Genomic DNA, 21,819 nt, shown 5'->3' with positions numbered 1-21,819 from the left:
GCCATTAAGCAAAACACTGCTGTGTTCGCGTTTATTTTGGCTTATGGGTTCAGAGGGTTCAGTTCATGGTCTTCTGTGTCATGGCCGAAGAGCAGGACAGAGGACAGCTGCTCAACTCATGGTGTCCAGGAAGCTGAATGGGGGAGAGCCAGAGAGGAGGGGGACAGGGACTGGATACAGTCCCCAAGGCCACATCCTCATGACCCATACACACACCAAGAAGGTGTTTTACTAACCTCCCAAGACAATCAAGTTGATGGTCATGGTTAACCACCACCGTCAAGGCACCCACAAAAACAAAAAATACCGGGAACAGTGAAGTGCTGAAGTGCACGTGCTACCATTTACAGTATTTCCAGCTGCCTCTGTGTGGACAGAGAGGCGGGGCAGCTAATCTGTGTGAGCACGCGGCCCTCCCGGTCCTCACCAGGCACTGCGTATTCTTTCCAGAACTGCCAGTGTCACTTAGCTGTCTCCTCTCACCCCTGGGGGAGCAGGAAAACTATTTGTGCTCTCTCCAATTAATCCACATTAAAAAATCGCGCAGTATTTGCAGAGGGCGATGCTCTGGGTAGAGTTGTGCCCACATCCTGCCGATTCTCATCCGGCCAGAACCTCTGACTGGGGTTCTCCTTGGAGAGCAGGCCTTGCTGATACATAATCCAGAGGAGACAGAGCTGTACTGCAGTGGTGCTGGGCAGGTGTCCTCAGAGAGAGAGGGACACACCCAGGAACACAGGGAGCAGGGGCAGGGATCTGGGCGCTGCGTCCTCAGGCCGAGGGATTCCCAGCTGAGCAGCAGCCACTGGGAACTGGGAGAGGCACAGGAGGACATGGAGGGGACGCGGTCCTGCTGTCACCTTGATTTGGACCCTCGGCCATCACAAAGGTCAATTGTGTTGTCACTGAGCCCTGGGATTGTGGTCCTTCATTACGGTATAACCCCAGGAAGCTGGTAAAGGATAGAGCTGGGAGCTGGAAGCCAGGTGGCTTGGGCAGGGACCCGAGGAGGCTGTGGACACCCAGGTTACAGAGCTGGTCCATCCCAGGTCCGTTGCCTTGAGGTGCAGGCCACAAGTGCTCAGGATATGTATAATTTTTTTTTGAGACACAGTCTCATATTGTAGTTCAGGCTGTCCTTGAGTTCACTATGGAGCCCGAGCTGGCCTTGAACTCACTGCTATCTTCCTGCCTCAGCCTCCCATTGCTGGGATTACAGAGGTGCTCCACCATGCCTGGCTGAGAGTGCTTGTTCCTGACCAGGATCTGTGACCTCACTGCATGACCTCAGCAGTGAGCTTCATCCCTGGAGGACTGGAGAGTGTCAGGCACATGTGCCCTCCCCTCACCGCTGCTATGTGATGATGCCCTCCCCGCCACCCGTGCCTAGGTGACATTAGCACTGCCACTTCTCTCCACCCCTGCACTGGAGTGTGCCAGCCCCAATCCTCCCCTTCCACAGGTCTCAGCACCCGTCCTGTCTGGCTGCAGCGTGCCCATCTCATACAAGGGACACTGCTTTTATCTGCTGGTGTGAATGACAGAGTCATTCCTAGCTCCCAGAGAAAGGCAGAAGTCCAGGACCAGCCCCAAGAGCCTCTGGCACAGCCCCTGGGGCAGCTGGTACCCAGGATGTGCTGGGTGGCACCAAAGCATTCAAGAGAATCAAGGTGCATCGCTGGACCAAGGGTTGGCCCCCAAGCTAATGGCTTTTAAGTAGCTGAAAGAATAAGGGGATGATGATGTCTCATGATATGTAATAAAGTTCGTCAATAAAGTTGTAGTGGCGCACAGCCACTCTGTTCCTTTCCACTTTTTCCATGTGGAGAGACCACATGGTCAGCAAAGGCAAAAATGCCTGCTATCTGGGCTCTGCGGTGAGAGCGTGCTGCTCCCTAGCACAGACCTGGAACAGACTCTCTACCTGGAAATCCTAGATCCACGTCTCACAGGCCACTCAACTTTAGTGAGCTATTTCTTCCCTGTCTGCCTCCATTTCCACATCTTTAACAGGGGCACAATCGTCCTCATTTCAAGGTATTTTGCAAGAATTAGAATTATTTTTAAGCTCTTAGAAGAGTGCCTGGCAGAGAACTGTGGATGGTGTGCTAGGCAGGTTTCTGTTACTGTAATAAAATACCCCAGGGGTTAACATGAAGAGAACAGGTTCATTTGGGCTCGTGGTTTTAAGGGTTCTGCTGCATGATCAGGCAGACCTTTTGCTCTTAGGTCAGGGTGTGTGGTGCAGCAAACCTGCTCACTGTGTGGCCAGGAGTAACCTGAGTCAGGAGGGGCCATGCGCCTAATGACCTGAAGCCCTCCTGCCAGGCCCTCGCTGGTCCCTCGACTCTCAAGAGTACCAACCTTCAACACAGGGGCCTTTGAGAGTTTAAGGTCTGAACTCTTGCTGATGCGTTATGCAATTTTCTCAGCCCACTGTTCTAATCCTTAGTCCTCCATATCCTTCAGCACCCCTGCCCGTGTTCCCTGGTATGAATGGTGTAAAAAATATCCCCGCACTCTCTCCAGCAGGTGTACAGAGTGGTTCCTTAAAGCTGACTTGCATTTCCTGAACTTCTCATCACGGCTCCGTGTGCCAACAGATCCAGGAAGCAACGGCTCAGACTTCCCAGAGCCCAGATGGGTCCTAATTTGTTACGTTGGAGGAGAAAAAAAAAATCTGTGTTCCCTGGCAGATGCATTGGGATTGTTTTGTTAGTCACATCTGCCACCTTCTTACTTTCCTGCATTAAGAGAACTATTTTTTTGCAAACTTTAAAGATCTCGACTCTGAGCACAAAGCAGAATGCTGAGGTGTGTATTTCCCACCTGCCCAAGTCTCCAGCTGACTGCAAGTGCGTGGACTCCACAAGGAATCCAGTTCCTTGCTGTGGGGAGGAGCTTGGTGGAGCTAGGAGAGTGGCTCCCAACAACCCCTCGCAACTCCACCCAAGACAGAAAGCCAAGGGTGACTCCATTTCCCAGCCTGCTCTGGGCACAGAGTGGTCACATAGCCAAGTGCACTCTACACTGCCCCTGCTGGACTGAGTGGGGGCTACAGGGAATATATATATATACACATATATGTATAGGCAGGGGGTGGGGTTGGTTTTTCCTTGCAGTACTGAGAATTAAACCCCAGGCTTTCTGAGATACATCTCCAACTATTTTTGTTTTTTACTTTAAGACAGGGTCTAAGTCACTAAATTATATAAGTTGGGCTTGAACTTGCAATCCTGCTTCAATCTCCCAGAATGCAAGCACCACTTCTTAAACTGGGATTTATGAGACTGAGTTCTTTATCTTCTCATGAACTGCAACCACACATGACAGTGACTGCCTAGAATCTCTCTTACACACACACACACACACACACACACACACACACACACACACATGCATGTAGAAAAGCCCCGAATGGAGGCTCAAAGGCAGCAGCTCCCTTCTGTGACAGCTGGGGAGCCAGTTTGCTGGACTCTGCATCACCCGCCAGCCGACTGACCTCCCTGATTCAGCCCCTCAAGTGTGGCTGCTGTTTCCTCAAAGTGCACCCTCTATTCCTCACAAGTGGCCTGGCCTGTGGAGCTTGGGCACAGCACTAGAAATCCACAGGGTCACTGCTGCCCCAGCAACAGTCATCCATGCCGCCTGCCTGGGTGCAGGTCTCCCCATCAGGTGGCCCACTGGGAGCCCTCTTCAGGCTGAAAACTGAGAAAGGACTCTGCCAGCCCCTCCCCGCCCTACGAGCCACATGCCCCTAGACCAGCTACTTGGAGCAGGGCTCCCTGGGCACTGTAGGCAGGGTGGTCACAGCACCCTGACCTGCCTTCTGCTGAGGGTTACCTTGGACCAGGCACGGGACCTCGCCAGCAAACGCCGGTCGTGTGGAAGCCGTTTCCTGTGACCCTCGGCTGGCACAGGATCCAGCTGTTGAAATGTCTCGCCTGAGCCCAGATGGTGTCCCCCATCCAAATGTGCCCGCAGCCTCTGAGGCCCTATGTGACCACCTCTGTGAGAGCCCACCGTCTGGTCACTTCCTTGTCCACGCCTGTGTTCAGGGCTGAGCACGGGCTGACCCAGTTTCAGTGCAGGGTCCCAGCAGAACCATCTGGTGGGAGGACCTGGCCTGCAAAGCCCCCGCTACAGTCAATACATTGCATCAGCTTGAGAGGTTCAGAAATTGCACCAAGGGACCTAGCAGGACCGGGGTCCTTACACTGTAATGCAACAAGTGGGGCCGGGCCCAGAAGGGAGCAGTGTCCATCCTGGCTGCCCAGATCCAACCAGGAACGCACAGGGTACCTGCCTACTGCTCAAGGTGCACAGCGGGGTCCACCCAGCCTCTGGGGAGTCCCTGAACACCCAGAGACACTGCACACGGACTCACCGGCCCCAAGTGCTGGGTCTTCCTGCCTCACGGGAAGCCAGCACTGGGGAAAATGTACCAGACAACAGAAATGCAGGCTGGTGTGGGGAGAACGAGGGACGCAGGCCTGAGCCCTGGGCAGGAGGACCTGGTGCCCTGGCGTGCCCTCCACAGGGACTCCCCCACTTCTGCAGCCTGCCCCTGCACGGTCCAGGAGCAGCCACTCCCGTTTTCTTCACCTTTGCATTGCTGGACACACGTGATCCCCGGCATCCAGCACCCTGAGGGGAGCTGGATTAGGCTCACAGTTTCAGTGCAGGGTCCCAGCAGAACCATCTGGTGGGAGGACCTGGCCTGCAAAGCCCCCGCTACAGTCAATACATTGCATCAGCTTGAGAGGTTCAGAAATTGCACCAAGGGACCTGGTGGGGCCGGGGTCCTTACACTGTAAACACCCTCATCCCATGCAGGAAGAGGGCAGGTCGTGAGCGCCCCACTGGCCCTGAGGGAGCAGGGTGGAGTACAGCATAAAGGGGGAGAAGAGGCTTGGTCTCCCCTCCTCTTTCCTCCTGCTGCTTTTGCTTGTCTTCTGTCACTCTGAGGTGTTGCCCCAGTGCCATCCTGCCTTGGAGCCACCTGAGTACGGACTGAAACCTCCACACACTGTGAGCTAACGAAACCTTTCCTGCCTTTATTTTGGGCATTGGGTATTTTGTCTCAGCAATAAGAGAAAAGTAACCAAGACGGCTGCTCAGTTCATGGTGCCAGAGAGGAAGGGGTGGGGGTCAGATATGGACCCTGAGGCCACGCCTCCATGACCCACCAGACACAGCCAGCAGGGTACCCCACCTGTCCCCAGGGAAGCCCCAAATCCAATCAAGCTGACCCTCCCCCTGACCACACAGCAGCCAGGAGAACTCACTCTGCAGAGCAACACTGTACAGGGGGCACCTTCCTGTGGGGGTTCTCAGAAATCACCCCATTCTTCCCTCACTAAGCATTTCAAGGACCTTTGGAAATGTCTGACACTGACAGAAATGATTGGCTGCAAATTAAGGGAGGTGCAAAATCAGACTCCACAGGATAATTTATATATTAATTCTTCACTAATTGCTAAACCGGTGTACATAAAAAAAAAACCTCACCACATCTGAAACTCCCATGCTAAGGATTCATAAGCAAGCCAGTGATTGCCAAGAAGCAACAGCTAATCACAGGTTAGACAGGAGACTCTTGGCTTGGTCATTTAAAAAACAAAATCCCCACATTGCCCGGCCGCATGGGAGCTGCCTCAGGCCAGGTGCGAGTGTATTTCTGGAGTCACCTCTACCTCGTCCTTTTTCTAGCTCGATGTCAGCAGGAGGATAAGAACCCACTTTCTCTGGAGATGAAAAGTGCAGGGGCCAGCACAAAGCTCTTCCCCCACATTAAGTCATTCACCAGCTGGTAGCGGGCGAGGCCCTCCGCTGTGTGTCTCAGGGGACAGGTCACCCCCCAGCACGTGTCTCAGGGGACAGGCCACTCCCTACCACAGTGGTCTCCAGGGGCTGATTTGCACTTTCTGGTTTTTCCAACCCTCCATTAAGGAATATTAAGCAGATATTTTTGAATTTGCATTTTTGCTGCTATAACACGATTTCCAAGGCTGGGGGACCTTATGAAGAGAAGAGGTTGACTTAGCCCACAGTTCCCTGAGGCTCGGGGTACTGGTGCCTGCATTAGCTTGAGCATGGTGAGGCCACAGAGAGCTTTCACGGCAAGAGGCAGGAAGCCCGAGTCATGTGGGCTCAGGCTTGCTCACAGAACAGCCGGCTCGGGTGAGGACACCCTCCCCGTCCCCTATAAACAGGGTCCCCAGGGCGCGATGTCTCCCCCCAGGACTCCCACCAGGAGCATCTTGACACCAAGGACCGAGCTCAGAACACAGACCATATCCGTGCACCGCCCTCCCACCAAGGCCAGGGCTTCTCCTCTAACCCACAGGCTCGCCGTGCCAGGCAGGTATTTTTAAGTGACCAATGGGGAAGTCTTCTCTCTAGGTGCTAATTCGCGGGGAGGTGGTGTCACAGAGGCTCCTTCTAAGTCCTGGCCGTGGCATTGAAACCATGCGTCTCCATGTCACCCACACCTGTGACTTGCCCAGACCCAGCCGAGGCCCCCACTGCACGGCAGAGTGGACACAGTGGTCGCCTGGGCCCCAGGATGCACCAGCCACACCTCATCTCCATGAAGAGAAAACCTCAGGGTACCATGCAAGCGAGTGGCAAGCTGTATTGTAGCCAAGGCTGACAAAGCCCTGCTGTGACCTGGAGACGCCTTCTCCGGCGTGGCCTCCAGGGTGGCGCTTCCCCGTTACGGTTCCGTAGGGCTTCTCTGTGGGACGAAGAAATCCGAGAGTCCTATCATGTCGTTCTTCCTAGGGCCACCGAGTCAGAAATGGACAAGGACACCGTTAGTCATTCCCAAGGCACATTCAGTACAACTTCTACAGAACTGGGTCACTGACAGGGTCACCCCAGCACCAGGGCATGGATGGCCTCACAGCAGGTATTCCTCCACCAGAAATAAACAATTCTATCGGGGCATGGCAGTGTACACCTGTCACGCCAGCACTTGGAGGCCGAGGCAGGAAGCCTGCTGGATTCAAGGGCAGCCTGGGCTACACAGTGAGTTCAAGGCCAGCCTGGGCTGCTTAGCAAGACCCTGTCTCAAACGAGAATGGAAGGGAAGGATGGAGGGAGGGGGGAACTGTCGAGGGCCATCCCGCTCATGGCAACCCTAATAATAGTGTGGAGTCCAGGGGGACCATGTCCTCTGCATCACGTCAAGAAGATGTGGAGGGACCCAGGCCCCGGTCCTTCAACCTCCTTGGGCGATGCTGATTGTGCCCCCCTCACTTCCCCAGAGTCACTCTCTCCTGACAGTGATCTTGAGAAATAACTGGGAGAGAAAGGCGCCCCAAAGGACCACCACACCCCCGTCAGTCCAGGAAACGCCTCCAGCATCTCACAGGTGCTTGGAGCACAGACCAGGGAGTGGGCACCGGGGGGACCACTGAGGCCACTTGCAGGGAACAACGGCAGGAGCTGAGATAACCAAGGGTGCCACCGACCTTCAGGACTCTTTAGACTCAACGCAAACAGTACAAAAATACGACACTCGGGGGTGACCGCAGATGACGGAGAATTCCAGTAAGACACCCCAGGGGCCGGGATTTAGCTCAGCAGAGTAAGCAGCTGCCCGGCCAGCATGAGGCCATGAGTCTGATGCCCAGTACCAGAGAGAGACACCCGCACTGATCCCCTCCCGTCAGCCACTCTGTGCTCCCAGAAGCAGCTCCAGGTCCTCTTTCTTGAGAGGTCACAGTGATGCTCTCAGATACAGAAAGACCTGGGCCCCGTTCACGGTCACTTTGACCCTGGGGAGGAGCCAGAGGCGGCACAGAGCCAGGTCTGTGATGGAGGCGGACATGTCTCCACCAGCTCCTTTCTGCTGGAGGGCAGGCGCTCACAGCGGGGTTCACCAAGTTTCTTTCTGATCACACCTGATGAAGACCCTCTAGAAGGAAGATCCCAGAAGTGCTTCAGAGAGGGACAAGAAAATGAGACAAGCGTCTGCAAAGCCGGGAGGAGGAGGATTTGAGGACATGGATGGCAACGTGTCTGTCTTTAAAATCTAACCACCTGCCAGAGTCTGTGATCAGCCCCGGGAGAAGACGGCACCTGAACACTCAGCAAACCGAGAGCTGTGTTAAGTCAACAGGCCGCCCGGCTCTCTGCAGCTGGCCCTGCCTGAGGCCCAGCGGTCAGGCACTGCCGCATTCTGGTGTCCCTGGGAAGCACCCGCTCCAGTGCAAGAAAGAACCGAGCCCAGTTCAGGATGCGCGTGCGGAGCCCGAGACGCCCGTGGCCCAGCCCCACTCACACTCTGTCCTTCAGGGAGGCGAGGTACGACTCCGTGTCCAGCTCCGAGACGTCCGAGTCCAGCCGGGACAGGTAGCGGTAGGCGTAGCAGAAGGTGTCGAAGGGGATGCGGGCTGGGCCGCCCTCGGGGTCGGTGGTGAGGATCTCGCAGAAGTGCTTCATGGCCTTGTTCAGGGACTGGAACGCAGGGAGGCAGCGGTCACTCCTGGGGCCACCCGAGGGGAGGACACGGCCGCCAGGGACACGGAAAGGCCTGACCGGGCCGTGACCGCCATAAGCAGCTGGCCTCAGCAACAGGGACCAGGGTGTGGGACCAAACGGGGACCTTGCAGTGCTGGACCGCTGAGGATGGCCTCTCATTTGTAAATTTGATTGGCTTTGGGAGTTTCTTGTTTATGGTTTTTGTCTTTTGAGACAGGGTCTCCCATGCAGTTCAGACGGGCCTTGAGCTCACTTTGTGGCCCAGGTTGGTCTCAAACTCGCAATGATCCTCCTGCCTCAGCCTCTCGAGTGCTGGGATTACAGGCTGTGCCACCACACCTGGTTCATTTTTTAAATTTCTGTGCTTTTTATCTTCTTGAGCTGTTTGAGCTGACTAACCTCCTAGCAGGTTAGTCCAGTGTGTAAAGACAGCCAGGCCCTGGAGCAGGCTCCGGCGCACAACACACTCTTTTTCCGCCCCACCCCCCTTGCCGGCTCGCCCTAGCTATCAGTCGCCTTCCCTTCTGCAAAAGATGCACCTGCCTGTTCCTGTTCTCTTTTTTTTATTTCTACCCTGGGTTTTTCATGTAAGAGAAACCACATGACATTTAACTGCCTTTTGTGCCAGGTTTATTGCAATCAACGGTTGCATCCATTTTTCTACAAATGACTCCAGTTTCTCCTTCTTTCTGGCAGAGTAGTACTCCAGTGTGTAAATACCAGAACCCCATTTTGTTTAGCTACTCAGTGATCTTCTTAAGCCCATGCCTGTCAGGCTCAGAGATGCCTGGGGATGCTGGAGGGACTGGGAGACACTATTACTCTCAGGGGTGCCACCTGCAGAGGGAGGGTAGGTGTGGGAGGTCCTGCCACTGCCAATACCAGCCCCCACCTCCATCCCTCTCACAGGGCCCCCTGCAGCTGGTCCAGGGCACCCACCCACCCTCAGTCCCCACAGGAACAGCCGGGAGCCACCGTGTTCCTCACGAGCTCTCAGGCTCTCAGCTCCAACTCCCCCAGCTGATCCTCACTGAAAAGCAAGAAGTGTCTCAAAGAGGAGGAGGAAAAGCTGGGTGTGGCGGCACACGCTGTGACCCCAGCAGTCTGTGAGGGGCTGAGACAGGAGAGGCTCCACCGTGAGCCCAGCCTGGGCCTTCGTGAGCTGCTGGCCCCTGTCCAAAGTGAATTTCCGGGAACTGTAATCAAACATGTAGAGCAGGGGGCTGCGGACGTGGCTCAGCACAGCCCCGTGAGTCCCATCCCCAGCTCAGAAAGTCAAAACACCATCCTCCACAGAGGTCTGCTGAGGCCCCAGGCCACATCTCCACCCGAGTTCCTGCCTAGGCCGCTTGGCAGCCCCTGCGAAGGCGGCCCCTGGCCTTGAGCTCTGCCTGGAGTTTCCTGGCTGACCGGGCTCACAACAAGGGCTTAGGCCGAGGTTCCCACTCCGCCAGGCCACCGACAGAACCCCTCCTTGGGTGCCTTCCCACCCAACACCCAGCTGTTCCCAGGGACCTGGAGACCTGGGTGGGAGGTGCCTGCTTCTGAGCCCTGAGGACACGAAGCCCCCAGGGAATGGAGCCACTGTGTAAGCTGGGCACAGTGGCACAGGCCTCTGATCTTAGCAGGGCCAGGTCAGCACAGGGCGGGCCACTCAGGGCTCACCGGGGACCCTGCTGGCCGCTCCTGGCTGCTTTGGAGTCCTCGGAGCCCATGCTGAGGACCCTGAAAGGCCACTGCGTGGCAGTGGCAGGGAGTTGCAGACCAGGGCACAACCCAAGGCCGATGCGTGACCGCCACCTGGCGGCCAAAGCTGCAAAAACCAGGAGCGGCTCAGAGCCGCTGGGGCTGCATTCTCCCAGGGAACAGTGCTTCTCGGGCTGGGGATGACCTCACGGCCTACAGTGACACTGGTCTCAGAGCCTCTGAGACAGGAGATTGAGAACATCAGCTGCAGCTCGGGGTCCCAACCTGGGGCTGTGTACCTCCCGTGTCACACCCACAGCCGAGTCCTGGCCCTGAGTCCATCAGTGCAGGGAGCGAGGGAAGGTGTGGCTGGGCTCAGTCACTGGGCCACCCTCGAGAGCAGAAACCACGTGACCCACGCCCAGGAGTTCCGAGCACTGCAGCCAAGAGCTTGGGACCAGCTCAGGAGGGAGGCAGGACAACGGCAGGCCCCGTCCAGCCCGTCACCCGCTCTTCCTGAGACGGGGAGACGCAGTCCGGTGCATGCAGGACAGCAAGGCCGTGGGGACAGCACAGCTCAGATACTCAGGAGAGGACGACACCGGTGCTGGGCAGGTGGTGGCTGGGACCATGGGGACACGTGTCCAGGGCCAGGAGGGGACCTGGAGCGTTTCATAAATCCGCTTTCATTGTTAAAATTCCAACACTGCCGACATTTTCAGCCGCACCTTCCATTTCCTGTGGTGACCTGCGCTGGCCGCTCCCAGGATGAATAAAGCTTGGTGCGGTTTCCAGTGCGGCTAGCTCTTGGTTCTCCGGCCCGCAGTTTCTTCACTCTGTTCTTATCTCACAGAAACATCTGCGTGCTTGGGGACAAAGAGATTCGGGGCCACCGCTCCACTGCACAGTCCCTAAGGTGCCGGGTGGGTGAGGATGGAAGTCACGCCACCATCCGGCCGTGTGAGCCCAGCACTGGGGAGGAGGCCGGGCGTCCGTCGTTGGCCACCTGGGGAGCCGTCACAGACACGGTTGGCTGTTCACAGAGCGCCTGGGGCCCAGGACACCACGCTGGAGGTGACGCCTGGAGCCAGGCTCGGTGCTTCGACATCACAGGAGGTCATCCCGAGAGTGTGGGGACGGTGCCCCATCACGCGCTCACAGCCCTCTCCACCTAGGTCCTGTGGCAGCTGGGTTCCATGACAACTGCCAAATGCCCGAGGTGAGGAATTTAGGAAGAAAGGAGGTTTGGGAGGTTCCAAGTCCAAGCGTGAACCCCTGGAAGGGGCTCCCCTCAAGGCACCTGAGCATAACGATGGAGACGGAAGGTGGAGCAACCAACCACTTTGGTTTGGGGTTTGCTGCACATGGATGGTGGCTTGCTATGTGGCCCAGGCTGGCCTCAAACTTGTGGCGATCCTCCTGCCTCAGCCTCTTTGCGTGCTGGGATCACATGTGGAGCCCTCCACACTTGTTAAGTCCCAAAGGCTGAATGAGAACCACTTTGTTCCAGTGTTAAGGTCAGACCACGGCTCATCCCGCCGCCCTCGACCTGAAGCCTTTAACACGCAGCCACATCAAGGCATCACCAGGCTGGAAGCCAAGCTGAGTGCTCCAGAGATATCTGTTCTCACACAGGTTTCCCAATATGGTCCAGGCTGGCCTTGAACTCACTATGTAGCTCAAATTTGAACACAGCGATTCACCTGCCTCAGCCTCCTGAGTGCTGGGACGAAAGGTGTGGGCCACCACGCCCAGTCTGTGGATCAGCCATTTATTTATTTACTTACTTGCTGTCTTTTGGAGACAGGGTTTTGATTTGCAGTTCAGGCTGACCTTGACCTCACAGTGATCCTCCTGCCTCAGCCTCCCAAATGCTACAATGATGCCACCACACCTACTGCAGTTAGGTGAGGCTCCATCTTTAACAGAAGGTCGCCATCTAGTGTCTAGTGTATGGATCAGGGACCTCGGTTTCCACAACAGGTTGGTTTGAAACCTCGGGCTTCCTTCTCACGACCGGGAAGGTCAATTCCAAAGCTGGATTCAGAGCTCGGAACTGCTCGCCTGCTCCCGTCACCGCTGTGGTCAGACTCCGCACCTGAGTGCACAGGCAGAAGCAGCGAGGGGCGCTCAGCGCACACCCGGCTTGAGCTGCTCCCACTGGGACCTCGCGGGGCTCCTACAGACCCCGAGAAAGGCGTCCTCCGCGTCCTTTCCAGCCGAGCAGCAGAGTCGCCCTCTGTGACAGCCAGGGGCCCCGGCTGCTGAGGACGCTTGATCCACGGATGTCCAGGTTCAGCTCAGCCAGCCCGGCGGTTGTGGGGGTGCCATGCACACACACACACACACACACACACACACACACACATACACACACACACACACAGAGCCCTGTGTTTACAGTGCACTGGAAAGCACCTGCCTAGAGCCAAGGCAACGGCGGGGGAGTGGGGGGACGGAGTCCGGGACTGTCACTCGGGCAGGCAGCACAAGACTGGGGTGAAGGTACTGTTAGTGACCAGGTGGGACGGGTTCAGGGGTGGTGGTTGTATCAGTTTTACTTTTTAAAAATTAAAATTGAAAAAAAATTAAAATTGAGTTAAGCCAGGCGCGGTAGCACATGCCTGTAGTCCCAGCACTCAGGAGGTTGAGACGGGACAACTGCAGTGAGTTCGAGGTCAGCCTGGGCTACAAAGTGAGTTTAGGGCAGCCTGAGCTGCACAGCAAGACTCTGCCTCAAAGGAAGATAAATCCATAGACATTAAAATTAAAGCACCTTCCGTGTGGGCGAGAGAGCAAGCCGAGAGGCAGCCCACGAATTCAGAATTCGGAAAATGAGACCGTTCTTCTGTGCGGGGCAGAGGACCGGAACTCTTTTCTGTTTTGTGTCTGTCTTTCCTTTGTTTGTTGTTTCTGTTCCTGGAGATTGGACCCAGCGTCTCTGCACAGAGCGACGTCCCCAGGGCTTTTGCTCTTCTTATTTTCCAGTTTGAAATGAAGTCTCAGGAAGTCGCCCGGGGTCCAGGCCTGTCCATCCTCCTGCCTCAGCCTCCTCTCTGCGTGCACCACCGTCACCAGCTAGAACCCTCTCTCTGTAGTGCAATGCCAGATGCCCTCCTCCCAACTTCCCCAGCCCAGGGCAACACTGACCGGACCGGAAGGACTCTGGACACCTGGAGATGTCTGTTGGACCACACCCGCCCCTGCCAGCGGGTAGCCTGGCCTCGCCCTGACCTCCGGGCTCAGGGACTGTCACCTCCACACAGAGGGCTGCCCACACTGCATGCCTCAGTTGCACTGTCTGTCAGCTATTAATCCTATGTGGTATCTGTTAGGCGGGAGGGTAGTGAGTTTGAGTCCAGCCCGGGCAGCTTAGCAACTTAAGAAATTTAAAGAAAAATTTCATTTTATTTAAATTTAAATTTAAATTTCAAATTTAAGAAAAAAGATAAAGGGCTGGGATGCAGCTCAGTGTGAAGGCCCTGAGTTCAATCCCTAGCATTAAAAAAGAAAAAGAAAAGTTGACTGTAACTGAAGTATAAAATAATTTCACACATTTTTCCACAAGCAAAGAAAATAGATATTATTGCTTTACAAAATTATGCAGTTTGGCTGAGAATATAGCTCAGTGGTACAAGTGCCTGCCTGGCAATTGCATGGTTGTGAGTTCAAGTCCTGATACAAAAAAGATGTAGTTTAATAAAAACACCATTGCTGCATTCTCTTAAATCCTAGCTACATGTTAACTGTACCCCTATGTTTTATCTATAGCTACAATCTTCCTTTTTTGGTACTGGGAATCAAACTCAGGACCTTGTGCTTGCCAGGCAGGTGCTTATGCTGCTGAACTAAATACCTGGCTCTCCAGCTAAGGTCTTTTAAATGAAACCATTCCAGTGACATCGAGGTGTTCATAATTCATTTAAAAATAACTATAAACTGGAACATATCATGGCCTCTGCGGGAAAAACATTTTTTCTAAGTCAGAATTACTCAATGTGTTTGTCTTTTTTGCTTGGTTTTGGTTTTTTTGTTTTGTTTTGTTTTTGAGCACACTGTGCAGTGCAGGCTGGCCTTGAACTCACACTGTAGCCCAGGCTGGCCTTGAATGGTGTGATCCTCCTGCCTCAGCTTCCTGCATGCCGGGATTGCGTACATTCACCACCACACCCATTAAGTGACATGCTCTGCCCCTGTGTCTCTCTCAGCCAGATGTGGGGCTGCATGCGCCAGGAAGATGCCACCTCAGGGTACGTACCCCACCCAGCGTGCTGCAGCCCAGGGCCAGGAACTTGAGCCACTCGATCTGGTCCTCGAAGGGGTCCAACTGCAGCAGCGCCCACAGCCTCTGCACAGGCAGGCACAGCGTCCGCCACTTCTGCTCCAGGTCGGTCAGGGCCACATAGGGCTTATGGCTGCACTGTGGGGACACAGCAAGGGAGTGGGGACCTAAGACACCTCCCCTGGGCATAGGACTGGGGTAGAGGGCAGGGCCACCAGCACGTCAGCCCAGGGCGGGGCAGCCATCAGGGGACAGAGGACGGGAAATCACAACCCCCAAAACGGGCAGATGGTGAGTACGGGATCCTCTGCTGTCTGAAATCTCTCTCCCTCTCTCTCTCTCTCTCTCTCTCTCTCACACACACACACACACACACACACACACACACACACACACACACACACGCTTCAGGAAGTAAAAGCATTTTAAAATGCAGGACCAGCAGTGGCTGAGGGTACCCACCTGTAATCCCACCATTCTGGGAATCTGAGTCAGGAGGGTCACATGTTTGCGCCCAGCTTAGGCAACTGAGTGACTTAGCAATCACAAAATAAAAATTTGTAAAAACTGAGCTGGGGTTGTCGCTCAGGGAAGAGGCCAAGGCTTGAGCCCCAGGACCACAAAAGTAAATGACCAGAAATGAAAATTCAGCCCTCTAAGCATGGGAATTGGGACCCAGCAGAAATATCCTGAGTGCCAGCACAGTCCTTAAACTGTTTCCAGCAGCTGGGGCAGACGGTCAGCGAGCAGTCAGCGGTGACAGGCCAGCAGCGCGCAGGGAATCACAGAGCAACCCGAGAAGTCTGTCCCCAGCCCTGCCCTGTTCACCTGACTGCTTCCTGTACTGCCGGGAAGCAGAGGCGATCCTGACTGCAGGCACTTGAGTTTTAGAATTTTCTGTGGTGATTTTTGCTTTATGTTTTTTAGTTCAGCAGAATCTGCCTCATCTTTATTTTGTATTTAAAAGAAATTATACCTCGTGTGTGTGTGTGTGTGTGTGTGTGTGTGTGTTAGTAGGGAACACAACCAGGGGAATTCTACCACAGAGCCACATCTCCAGACAGACACACTGGTCTTTTTTGAGGCAGGGTTTCACCATATGGTTCAGGTTGGCCTTGAACTCACTTTGTAGCCCAGGCTGGCCTTGACCTCACAGCAATCGCCCTGTCTCAGCCTCCCGAATGCTGGGATTACAGGTGTGCAATATCACACACATCACCTCCTAAAACCTACACATCAACAGCTCTTTGGGGTTCTTAGGCAAGGCTGGCAGGGTGACCCGAGGTTCAGCCCATAGGGTTAGGAATGGCGGGGGATCCAGGGATATAGTTCAGAGGCATAAGCACCTGCCTGGCAAGCTCAAGGTCCTGAGTTCGACTCCCAGTACCCACTCCCCAAAAAAAGGAAGAAAAAGGGAAGGAAGGAGGAAGGAAGGAAGGAGGACAGCAGGGCCCCGCCTACCTGCTTGTGCAGGACTTTCAGGAGCCCTGGGGTCAGGCCTGTGTCTGTCTTCTGGGTTGCCATGGGCATTTCCACTCTGTCCTTTATAGGAAGCGGATCTCCATGCAACAAAGCTAAAAAGTACCTGGTAACAAGACATCCCCGAAGCCAGTCAGCACCAGGGCACCCAAGTCTAGTGGGTCCCCAAACCCTGGACATGCCAGTGACGTTTCCCAGTGTCTCCTCTGGCTGACTTAGCCATCTCCAAGGGCCTCAGTTGTGCTGTCTGTCTGCACGCTCCTCAGGACTCCCAGATGGGGAAGGCCCAGTAGTAGCTGAGAAGGGGCTCCCCAACACCCACTGCTCCTTGTGACACTGTGGGTGCCGCTCCCGTCCCTCAGCCTTGCTGGTCCTTACTCCAGGTGACCCGGGAGCACAGCAGCCATTGGTTCCCTGACCTTACCTGTGTTTTCCCTCTAAAGTGCTCCTTCCCAGGACACTGCTTAGCTTGAAGGGTACAGAAAAAATGTGGGGTGCTATCTGGGCACGGTGGTACATGCCTGTCATCCCAGAACCGGGAAGGCTGAGGCAGGAAGATTTTTGTGAGTTTGAGACCAACCTGGGCTACAAAGTGAGCTCAAGACCAGCCTGAAGTGCATAGCGAGACCCTGTCTCAAAAAGATACACAAAAAAACAATTTGGGGTGTTGAGGCATGAGCGGTCCCACCAGCCCACAGGCCCGGCTGGGTCCTCCATTGACAGTCCCTTGACACAGAAAGGGGCGGCATGGCTAGGACAGTGACACTAAGTCACCACCATGGTCACAGGTAGCAAGAGAAAAGCGAGAGCAGCTGGGATCCTGCGAAACGAGTCACAGAGCCCCACATGGCACAGCTGTGCCGGACGGACAGACAGCAGTGTCACCTCATCCCCTTTGTCTTTTCACTCCTCAAACTCAGCCTCTCATGCTTGTGAGATGACTTGAGCTCCTTTTCATGCTTTCACGAACAATTTGAGGAAAAGCACAGACCCAGGCAGCACGGAGGGAGGGGGCCAGCTGGGATGGTGCTGAGCGTGTTGCTAGGTAGTGTTGCTAGGGAGCATGAGCATCTCCAGGAAGTGACTCTTCCTAAGAGATCAAACGACCCATGGGACCCATAGGGCTCTGGAGCGGGGGTTCTCGCAGGCAGCAGTTTTGGTCCACGTTCTGGAGGTACTGGTACTTTCTGGAGACAGGTGTGGTCAGGTCAGAGTGAGGGTGGCCCTGCTGGCATCTTGTGGGTACAGGCCCAGAGGCTAACACTTCCTCTGGTCCCCCAGCCACACACCAGTCCTGCCTTAGCTAAGAAAGGTACTTTATTTATTTATTTTTTTTTGTTGAGACAGGGTTTCGCTTTATATTTCAGGCTGGCTTTGAACTCACGGCAGTCCCCCAGCCTCTGCCTCCTGGGTGCTGGGATTATGAGTGTGAGGCAAAACACATGGCTTGGCACAGCCAGCTTGAGAAGTGAGACCAATGAATGCTACACTCCCTGCCTCTGTCCCTTGGCCAATTTGGTGGCAGGTGAGGACATAATAAGGGACAGCTCGAAGTACAGCCCAATGGAGTGGTCAGGTGTGGGAGACAGTGGACACGACTGTGACGCGGGCCACCCGAGGGTCTCCTCGGAACAGGCCTGTAAGGAGCAGGGCTGCCTGCCTTGGCATTTGCAGCAGGGCGACTGTCATCTACATCCTGGCTTTGGTCCTGTCTTTAGCTGGCTGTCTTCTTCGTGTCCCTGTCCCTCGTTACCATGTTGCTTCCTTATCCATGGTGTACATGAGCCATGCTCTGCTAAAACGCCTTCCTAAAGCCCAGGCGCTCTCTGAGGCTCCACCTTCAGGAAGCTGAGGGGCTGGGGATTTAGCTCAGCGGCATAAGTGCCTGTCTTGCAAGAGCACAATCATGAGTTCAATCCCCCCCCCCCCACCATTAAAAAAGAAAGAAAGAAAAAACTCTTGAAAAAAGGAAGCTGTGTCCACACACTCAGCAGGTTCACCCTGGAGTTCTTTGAAAACTTGCCTCTGATGTCTGGTGACTGGCGCACACCAGAGTTTCTACCAAACTCTAAAACTGTTCTTGAGAGAAATGAGCAGCATGGAGCATGCAGAAAATTCTCCAGGAAGCCTTTCAAATTAAAAAGAAGCTTAAGATAATTATCTCTAATGTGTTACCAAATATAATTTGAGGATCCAAGAGGGAAAGAGAAAGCTAAATCTTTGGACTCTTTTTGTACAGTGGTTAAAAAAAAAAACTTATAAAAATCTTTACTATCTTTTCCTTAGACTTGAATAATGGTTACAGCCAGAGGGTTTTCTTTGTTTTTTTTTTTTTTTTTTTTTGTAGCAAGAACCTAGAGAGAAGCTTTCAAAGGCAACTGAAGGTAGGATAGGGCCTCACAGAAGGAAGGCAGCGGGGTTAACAAAGAGCCTCCTTGCTCCTTTAAATGATCCCCGCCTCCAGCATCCCGGTCTTCATTTCTGAACCTGTGTCACTGTATATGGTAACAGCGTCTCAGCGGTTATCCATTTTAGCAGGAACTAGACACCTCCTAAATGTAAACCACACATGTTTTCAGAAGAAGTAGGCATAACACTGGGCATGGCGGCAAATGCCTATAATCCTAGCTCCCTGGAGGCTGAGGCAGGGGGCTGCCTCAAGTTCAAAGCCAGCCTGGACTACTTAGTGAGTTCAAGAGCAGCCTGAACTACAGAGCAGGACCTTGTCTCAAAAACTTCAAAAGAGGGAAGCAGAAAGAGAACGGAAGCACCCATGAACAGAGAAGTCCAAAGAATGCAACTTCAGAAGCCAAGGAGCACACGGGGGGGGGGGGGGGGGCGGGGAATCTCCTTAAGCCACCAGAGGGGTCCTTGATCTGAGCCTAATCAAACATGCTGGACACTTCGCCTCCATAACTGTAAAGATAATGCTGTTGTGAGTCTTGTGGTCATTTGCTATAACAGCAAAGGGAACTAATTTACCCTGTTATGTACGCAGTTTAGGAAAAAAGTCAGCAAAGTTCGATGTGTTGATTGCTAAAAATATTAATGCCACACTTGGGCTGACTCTCGGCCACTAACCAAGGGGGCTTTCTGTCTGTGTGCTCTTGAGAGGGGCAAAGAGCTTTTCCGCCAAGTTTTTAATTACGTTGGTTCTATGGTCTGCTAACTTGCTTGCTTGCCTAAGAAACCAGAGATCCACTTGCTGTGACCCCCGCTGTCACCGCCTGGGGGGGGGGGGGCGCCAAAGGAGGGCCCTGGGGGTTCCGGCTCTAACAAACTTCTTACCCAAGGCGATTGCTTCGCGAACCTTAGTGTGCCTGCACAACTGAGCTGCCGTCACCCTGTAGGTAAACGAGCATTTAGGCAACAATTCCTGCCCTCATGATCAGAGATGGCCATGGTGACTAGACAGTCAGACAGACAGACAGACAAGGGAGATGGGCCGGGGCCAGGGCGAAGCCTTGGGTCCGCTTACCCCGCGGACCACTGCAGCAGGTCGGTGGGCTGCGTGCGGATGGCAGCCTTAGTGAACTGCTTCAGGATGTCCGGCAGCTCAGGGGGAATGTGGATCTGCTGCGCGCAGAACATGGTGTCGGGAAGCGGCATAGCTCCGGCGGTCCGCGACGGCCTGGGGGAATCAGGTGTGCGGATGCCGGCGTCAGCGGCCGGACAGGGCCGCCTCCCTCCCCGCCCTCCGCGGGCGACCCTTACCAGCTCCTCCTCTGGCTCCGGGCAAATAAGGGCCAACTGACCGGGCAGAGACTCAGCAGAAGCTGCCGCTCTGCCCGCTAGGTACTGTTGCGTAGCGGTATCCAGGCAACCAGACACGCGGGCCCCGCTCCGCGCATTACGCACGCGTATTTGCTTTGGGCCGGGCAGAGGCGGGGCTTGCGCATGCGCATTGGGCCCGGAGGTCTTTGGCGCCAAAGACCGCGACTGCACGAACAGCTCTCTTCACTTGGAAGGCGACTTTCCACAGATTACACCGAAGGCGAGCGGCGAGCTCCCACACGACCCTCTGCCCTTGCTCCGGCTTCCAAGGCTTAGCGGCAGGCGCCTCGGCCATCTGAGAAAGGCAGCGGCGCATTTGGCGGGGTGTCCCAAGCCAGCGCGAGGCTCCAGGTCTGTGGTTCCGCGTACCCGCACCTGGCCGGGAGCCTGGGAGCTGCTTCTTATTCTTCTCGTTGGCAGCCAGCAAACCTGTGAACTGCTCGGGACGGACTCGTGACCAGCCCACCCTCGAGGGGACTGGTCCCTGTCAGTTTTCCTTGTGATCCGTACACCTACGGGCCAGACGAGCGTGTATGTGTGTGTGTGTGTGTGTGTCTGTGTGTGTGTGCGCGCGCGCGAGCACACTCACACACACACACACACACAAACATACGTTCAAATCAATACCGCTGACACATACTGAAGAAAGTTGACAGTGTGGACAAGAATCTTCTACCCTTGAAGACAGCAGTGTTGATTACTACATTTGTTCGTACCACAAAAATCTCCGAAGACTTGCAGTCTCTTAGGAATATACCCTGCAGAAACACTAGCCCAAGTATAAAGAACATGGGCAAAATGGTAACTATCACATGTGATTAAGGGAGTTAACTATTTTTTCAGAAAACTAAAATGCTAGTCTAGGCACATAATTGAGTACAGCACAGCCAGGATTTCAGAATTAGGTAAAGGTGAGTGTTGCGGTACTGAGGGGACTGAGGCGAGAGGATTATTTGAACCCGACTTGGAGGCCAGCCTGAACCACACAGCCAGCCAAATTTCATCTCCAAAATAACTCCAGATGGCCCACACCTGTTATCAGAGCTTCTCAGCAGGTTGAGGCAGAAGGATCTCAAGCAAGATTATGCCTCAAAGCTCCAGACGGGGTAAAAAATAGGGAGCTTCTATGCACTGATACACCCCATGCTGATGGAAGATCTGGAGGTGGGGCCCAGCCAGTGCGACTTAGCAGGACCCTGTCTCAAAACGGAAAGGACTGCAAGTGTACCTTGGTGTGAAGACCCTGGACTCAATCCAGCTGGGGCACGTGGAGTGTGCATGCAGTGTGAAGTGAGGAAGAAAAGCACACCATGAATCACCTGTGCAGCGTGACCCCTGTATTGTGATTCTGTGGGTGTCTGCAGAGCAGGGGCTGGAGATGCAGTTGCCACTGGAGGCTGAAACTTTTTAAAAACAGAGGACTCAAGTTTTATTTTAACCATTTTAGTTGGCATCACTTGCTGAGAACCAGGTATGTGCCAGGGACCATTCTAGATTCTAAGCATACAGTAGTAATTTGGTTTACAAATAAAATCTCCAAGTGAGAAAAATGTGCATACATATAAATAAGTAAACCACACAGTATTTTACAAAGTACGAAAAATGCAGTAGAGGACCAGACAGGAATACCCAGTAGCTGCAAATTTACATGTGCCTCGGTTAACGAATGAGTAGAAGGGGCAAGCCTGAATGAACTTGAGGCAAAGCGAGCAGTAAGTGCAAAGGCCCTGAGGCCCAGGGCTGCAAACACTGGGATAAGCATCACAGGGGAAACCAACGGTGTCAGGTCTCGCTGGTTGAAGGCCATTGTGACAGTAATCCCGCTGACATCACAGTGGTGGTCCATCAAAAGGCTCTGGACTGTAGGAGTGACATGATCTGGCATCAGTCTTCTCGACAGCCATCTGGGTTCATTGTGAGAAGGGATGAAAAAAAATAGGTCAAGGGCAGAGGCAGGGAGCCTGGGAGAAACAGCAATGGCGCAGGCAGGGGCAGAGAAGCCACCGGCCTTACCCTGGAGGCTGGCAGCAAGGTGGGCAAAGCCACTCGTTCCTATTCATTCTGAAGAGAACAGAGACATTCATCCTGGACATGGAGTGTGCAAGAAA

General features: G+C 54.3%; 1 protein-coding gene across 4 annotated transcripts in view; it reads right to left on the bottom strand.

The window, feature by feature from the left end:
* Nucleotides 1-19,805, bottom strand: part of Ropn1l (rhophilin associated tail protein 1 like) — a 44,962-nt gene extending 25,157 nt beyond the window's left edge. For 2 of the 4 annotated variants that reach the window (XM_063257964.1, XM_063257965.1), the window contains exons 1-5: nt 19,652-19,805; nt 19,416-19,568; nt 15,920-16,043; nt 14,435-14,596; nt 8,291-8,466 (exon numbers count right to left, since the gene is read on the bottom strand). In XM_063257964.1, coding sequence (XP_063114034.1) covers nt 8,291-8,466; nt 14,435-14,596; nt 15,920-16,043; nt 19,416-19,546 — 593 coding nt within the window. In that variant the 5' untranslated portion in view covers nt 19,547-19,568; nt 19,652-19,805. Of the gene's footprint in view, nt 1-6,612; nt 6,783-8,290; nt 8,467-14,434; nt 14,597-15,919; nt 16,044-19,415; nt 19,570-19,651 lie in introns of those variants that run through there. The other 2 variants (XM_003466718.5, XM_063257966.1) reach the window with 2 other exon arrangements.
* Nucleotides 19,806-21,819: the final 2,014 nt, after the last annotated feature.

This window comes from Cavia porcellus, unplaced genomic scaffold (genome assembly GCF_034190915.1).
Source record: "Cavia porcellus strain 051 isolate PalLab524CR breed Dunkin Hartley unplaced genomic scaffold, mCavPor4.1 scaffold_11, whole genome shotgun sequence".
NCBI lineage: Eukaryota > Metazoa > Chordata > Mammalia > Rodentia > Caviidae > Cavia > Cavia porcellus.
Note: the sequence above shows the minus strand (reverse complement) of the source record. Positions and strands in the feature narration are given on the sequence as shown.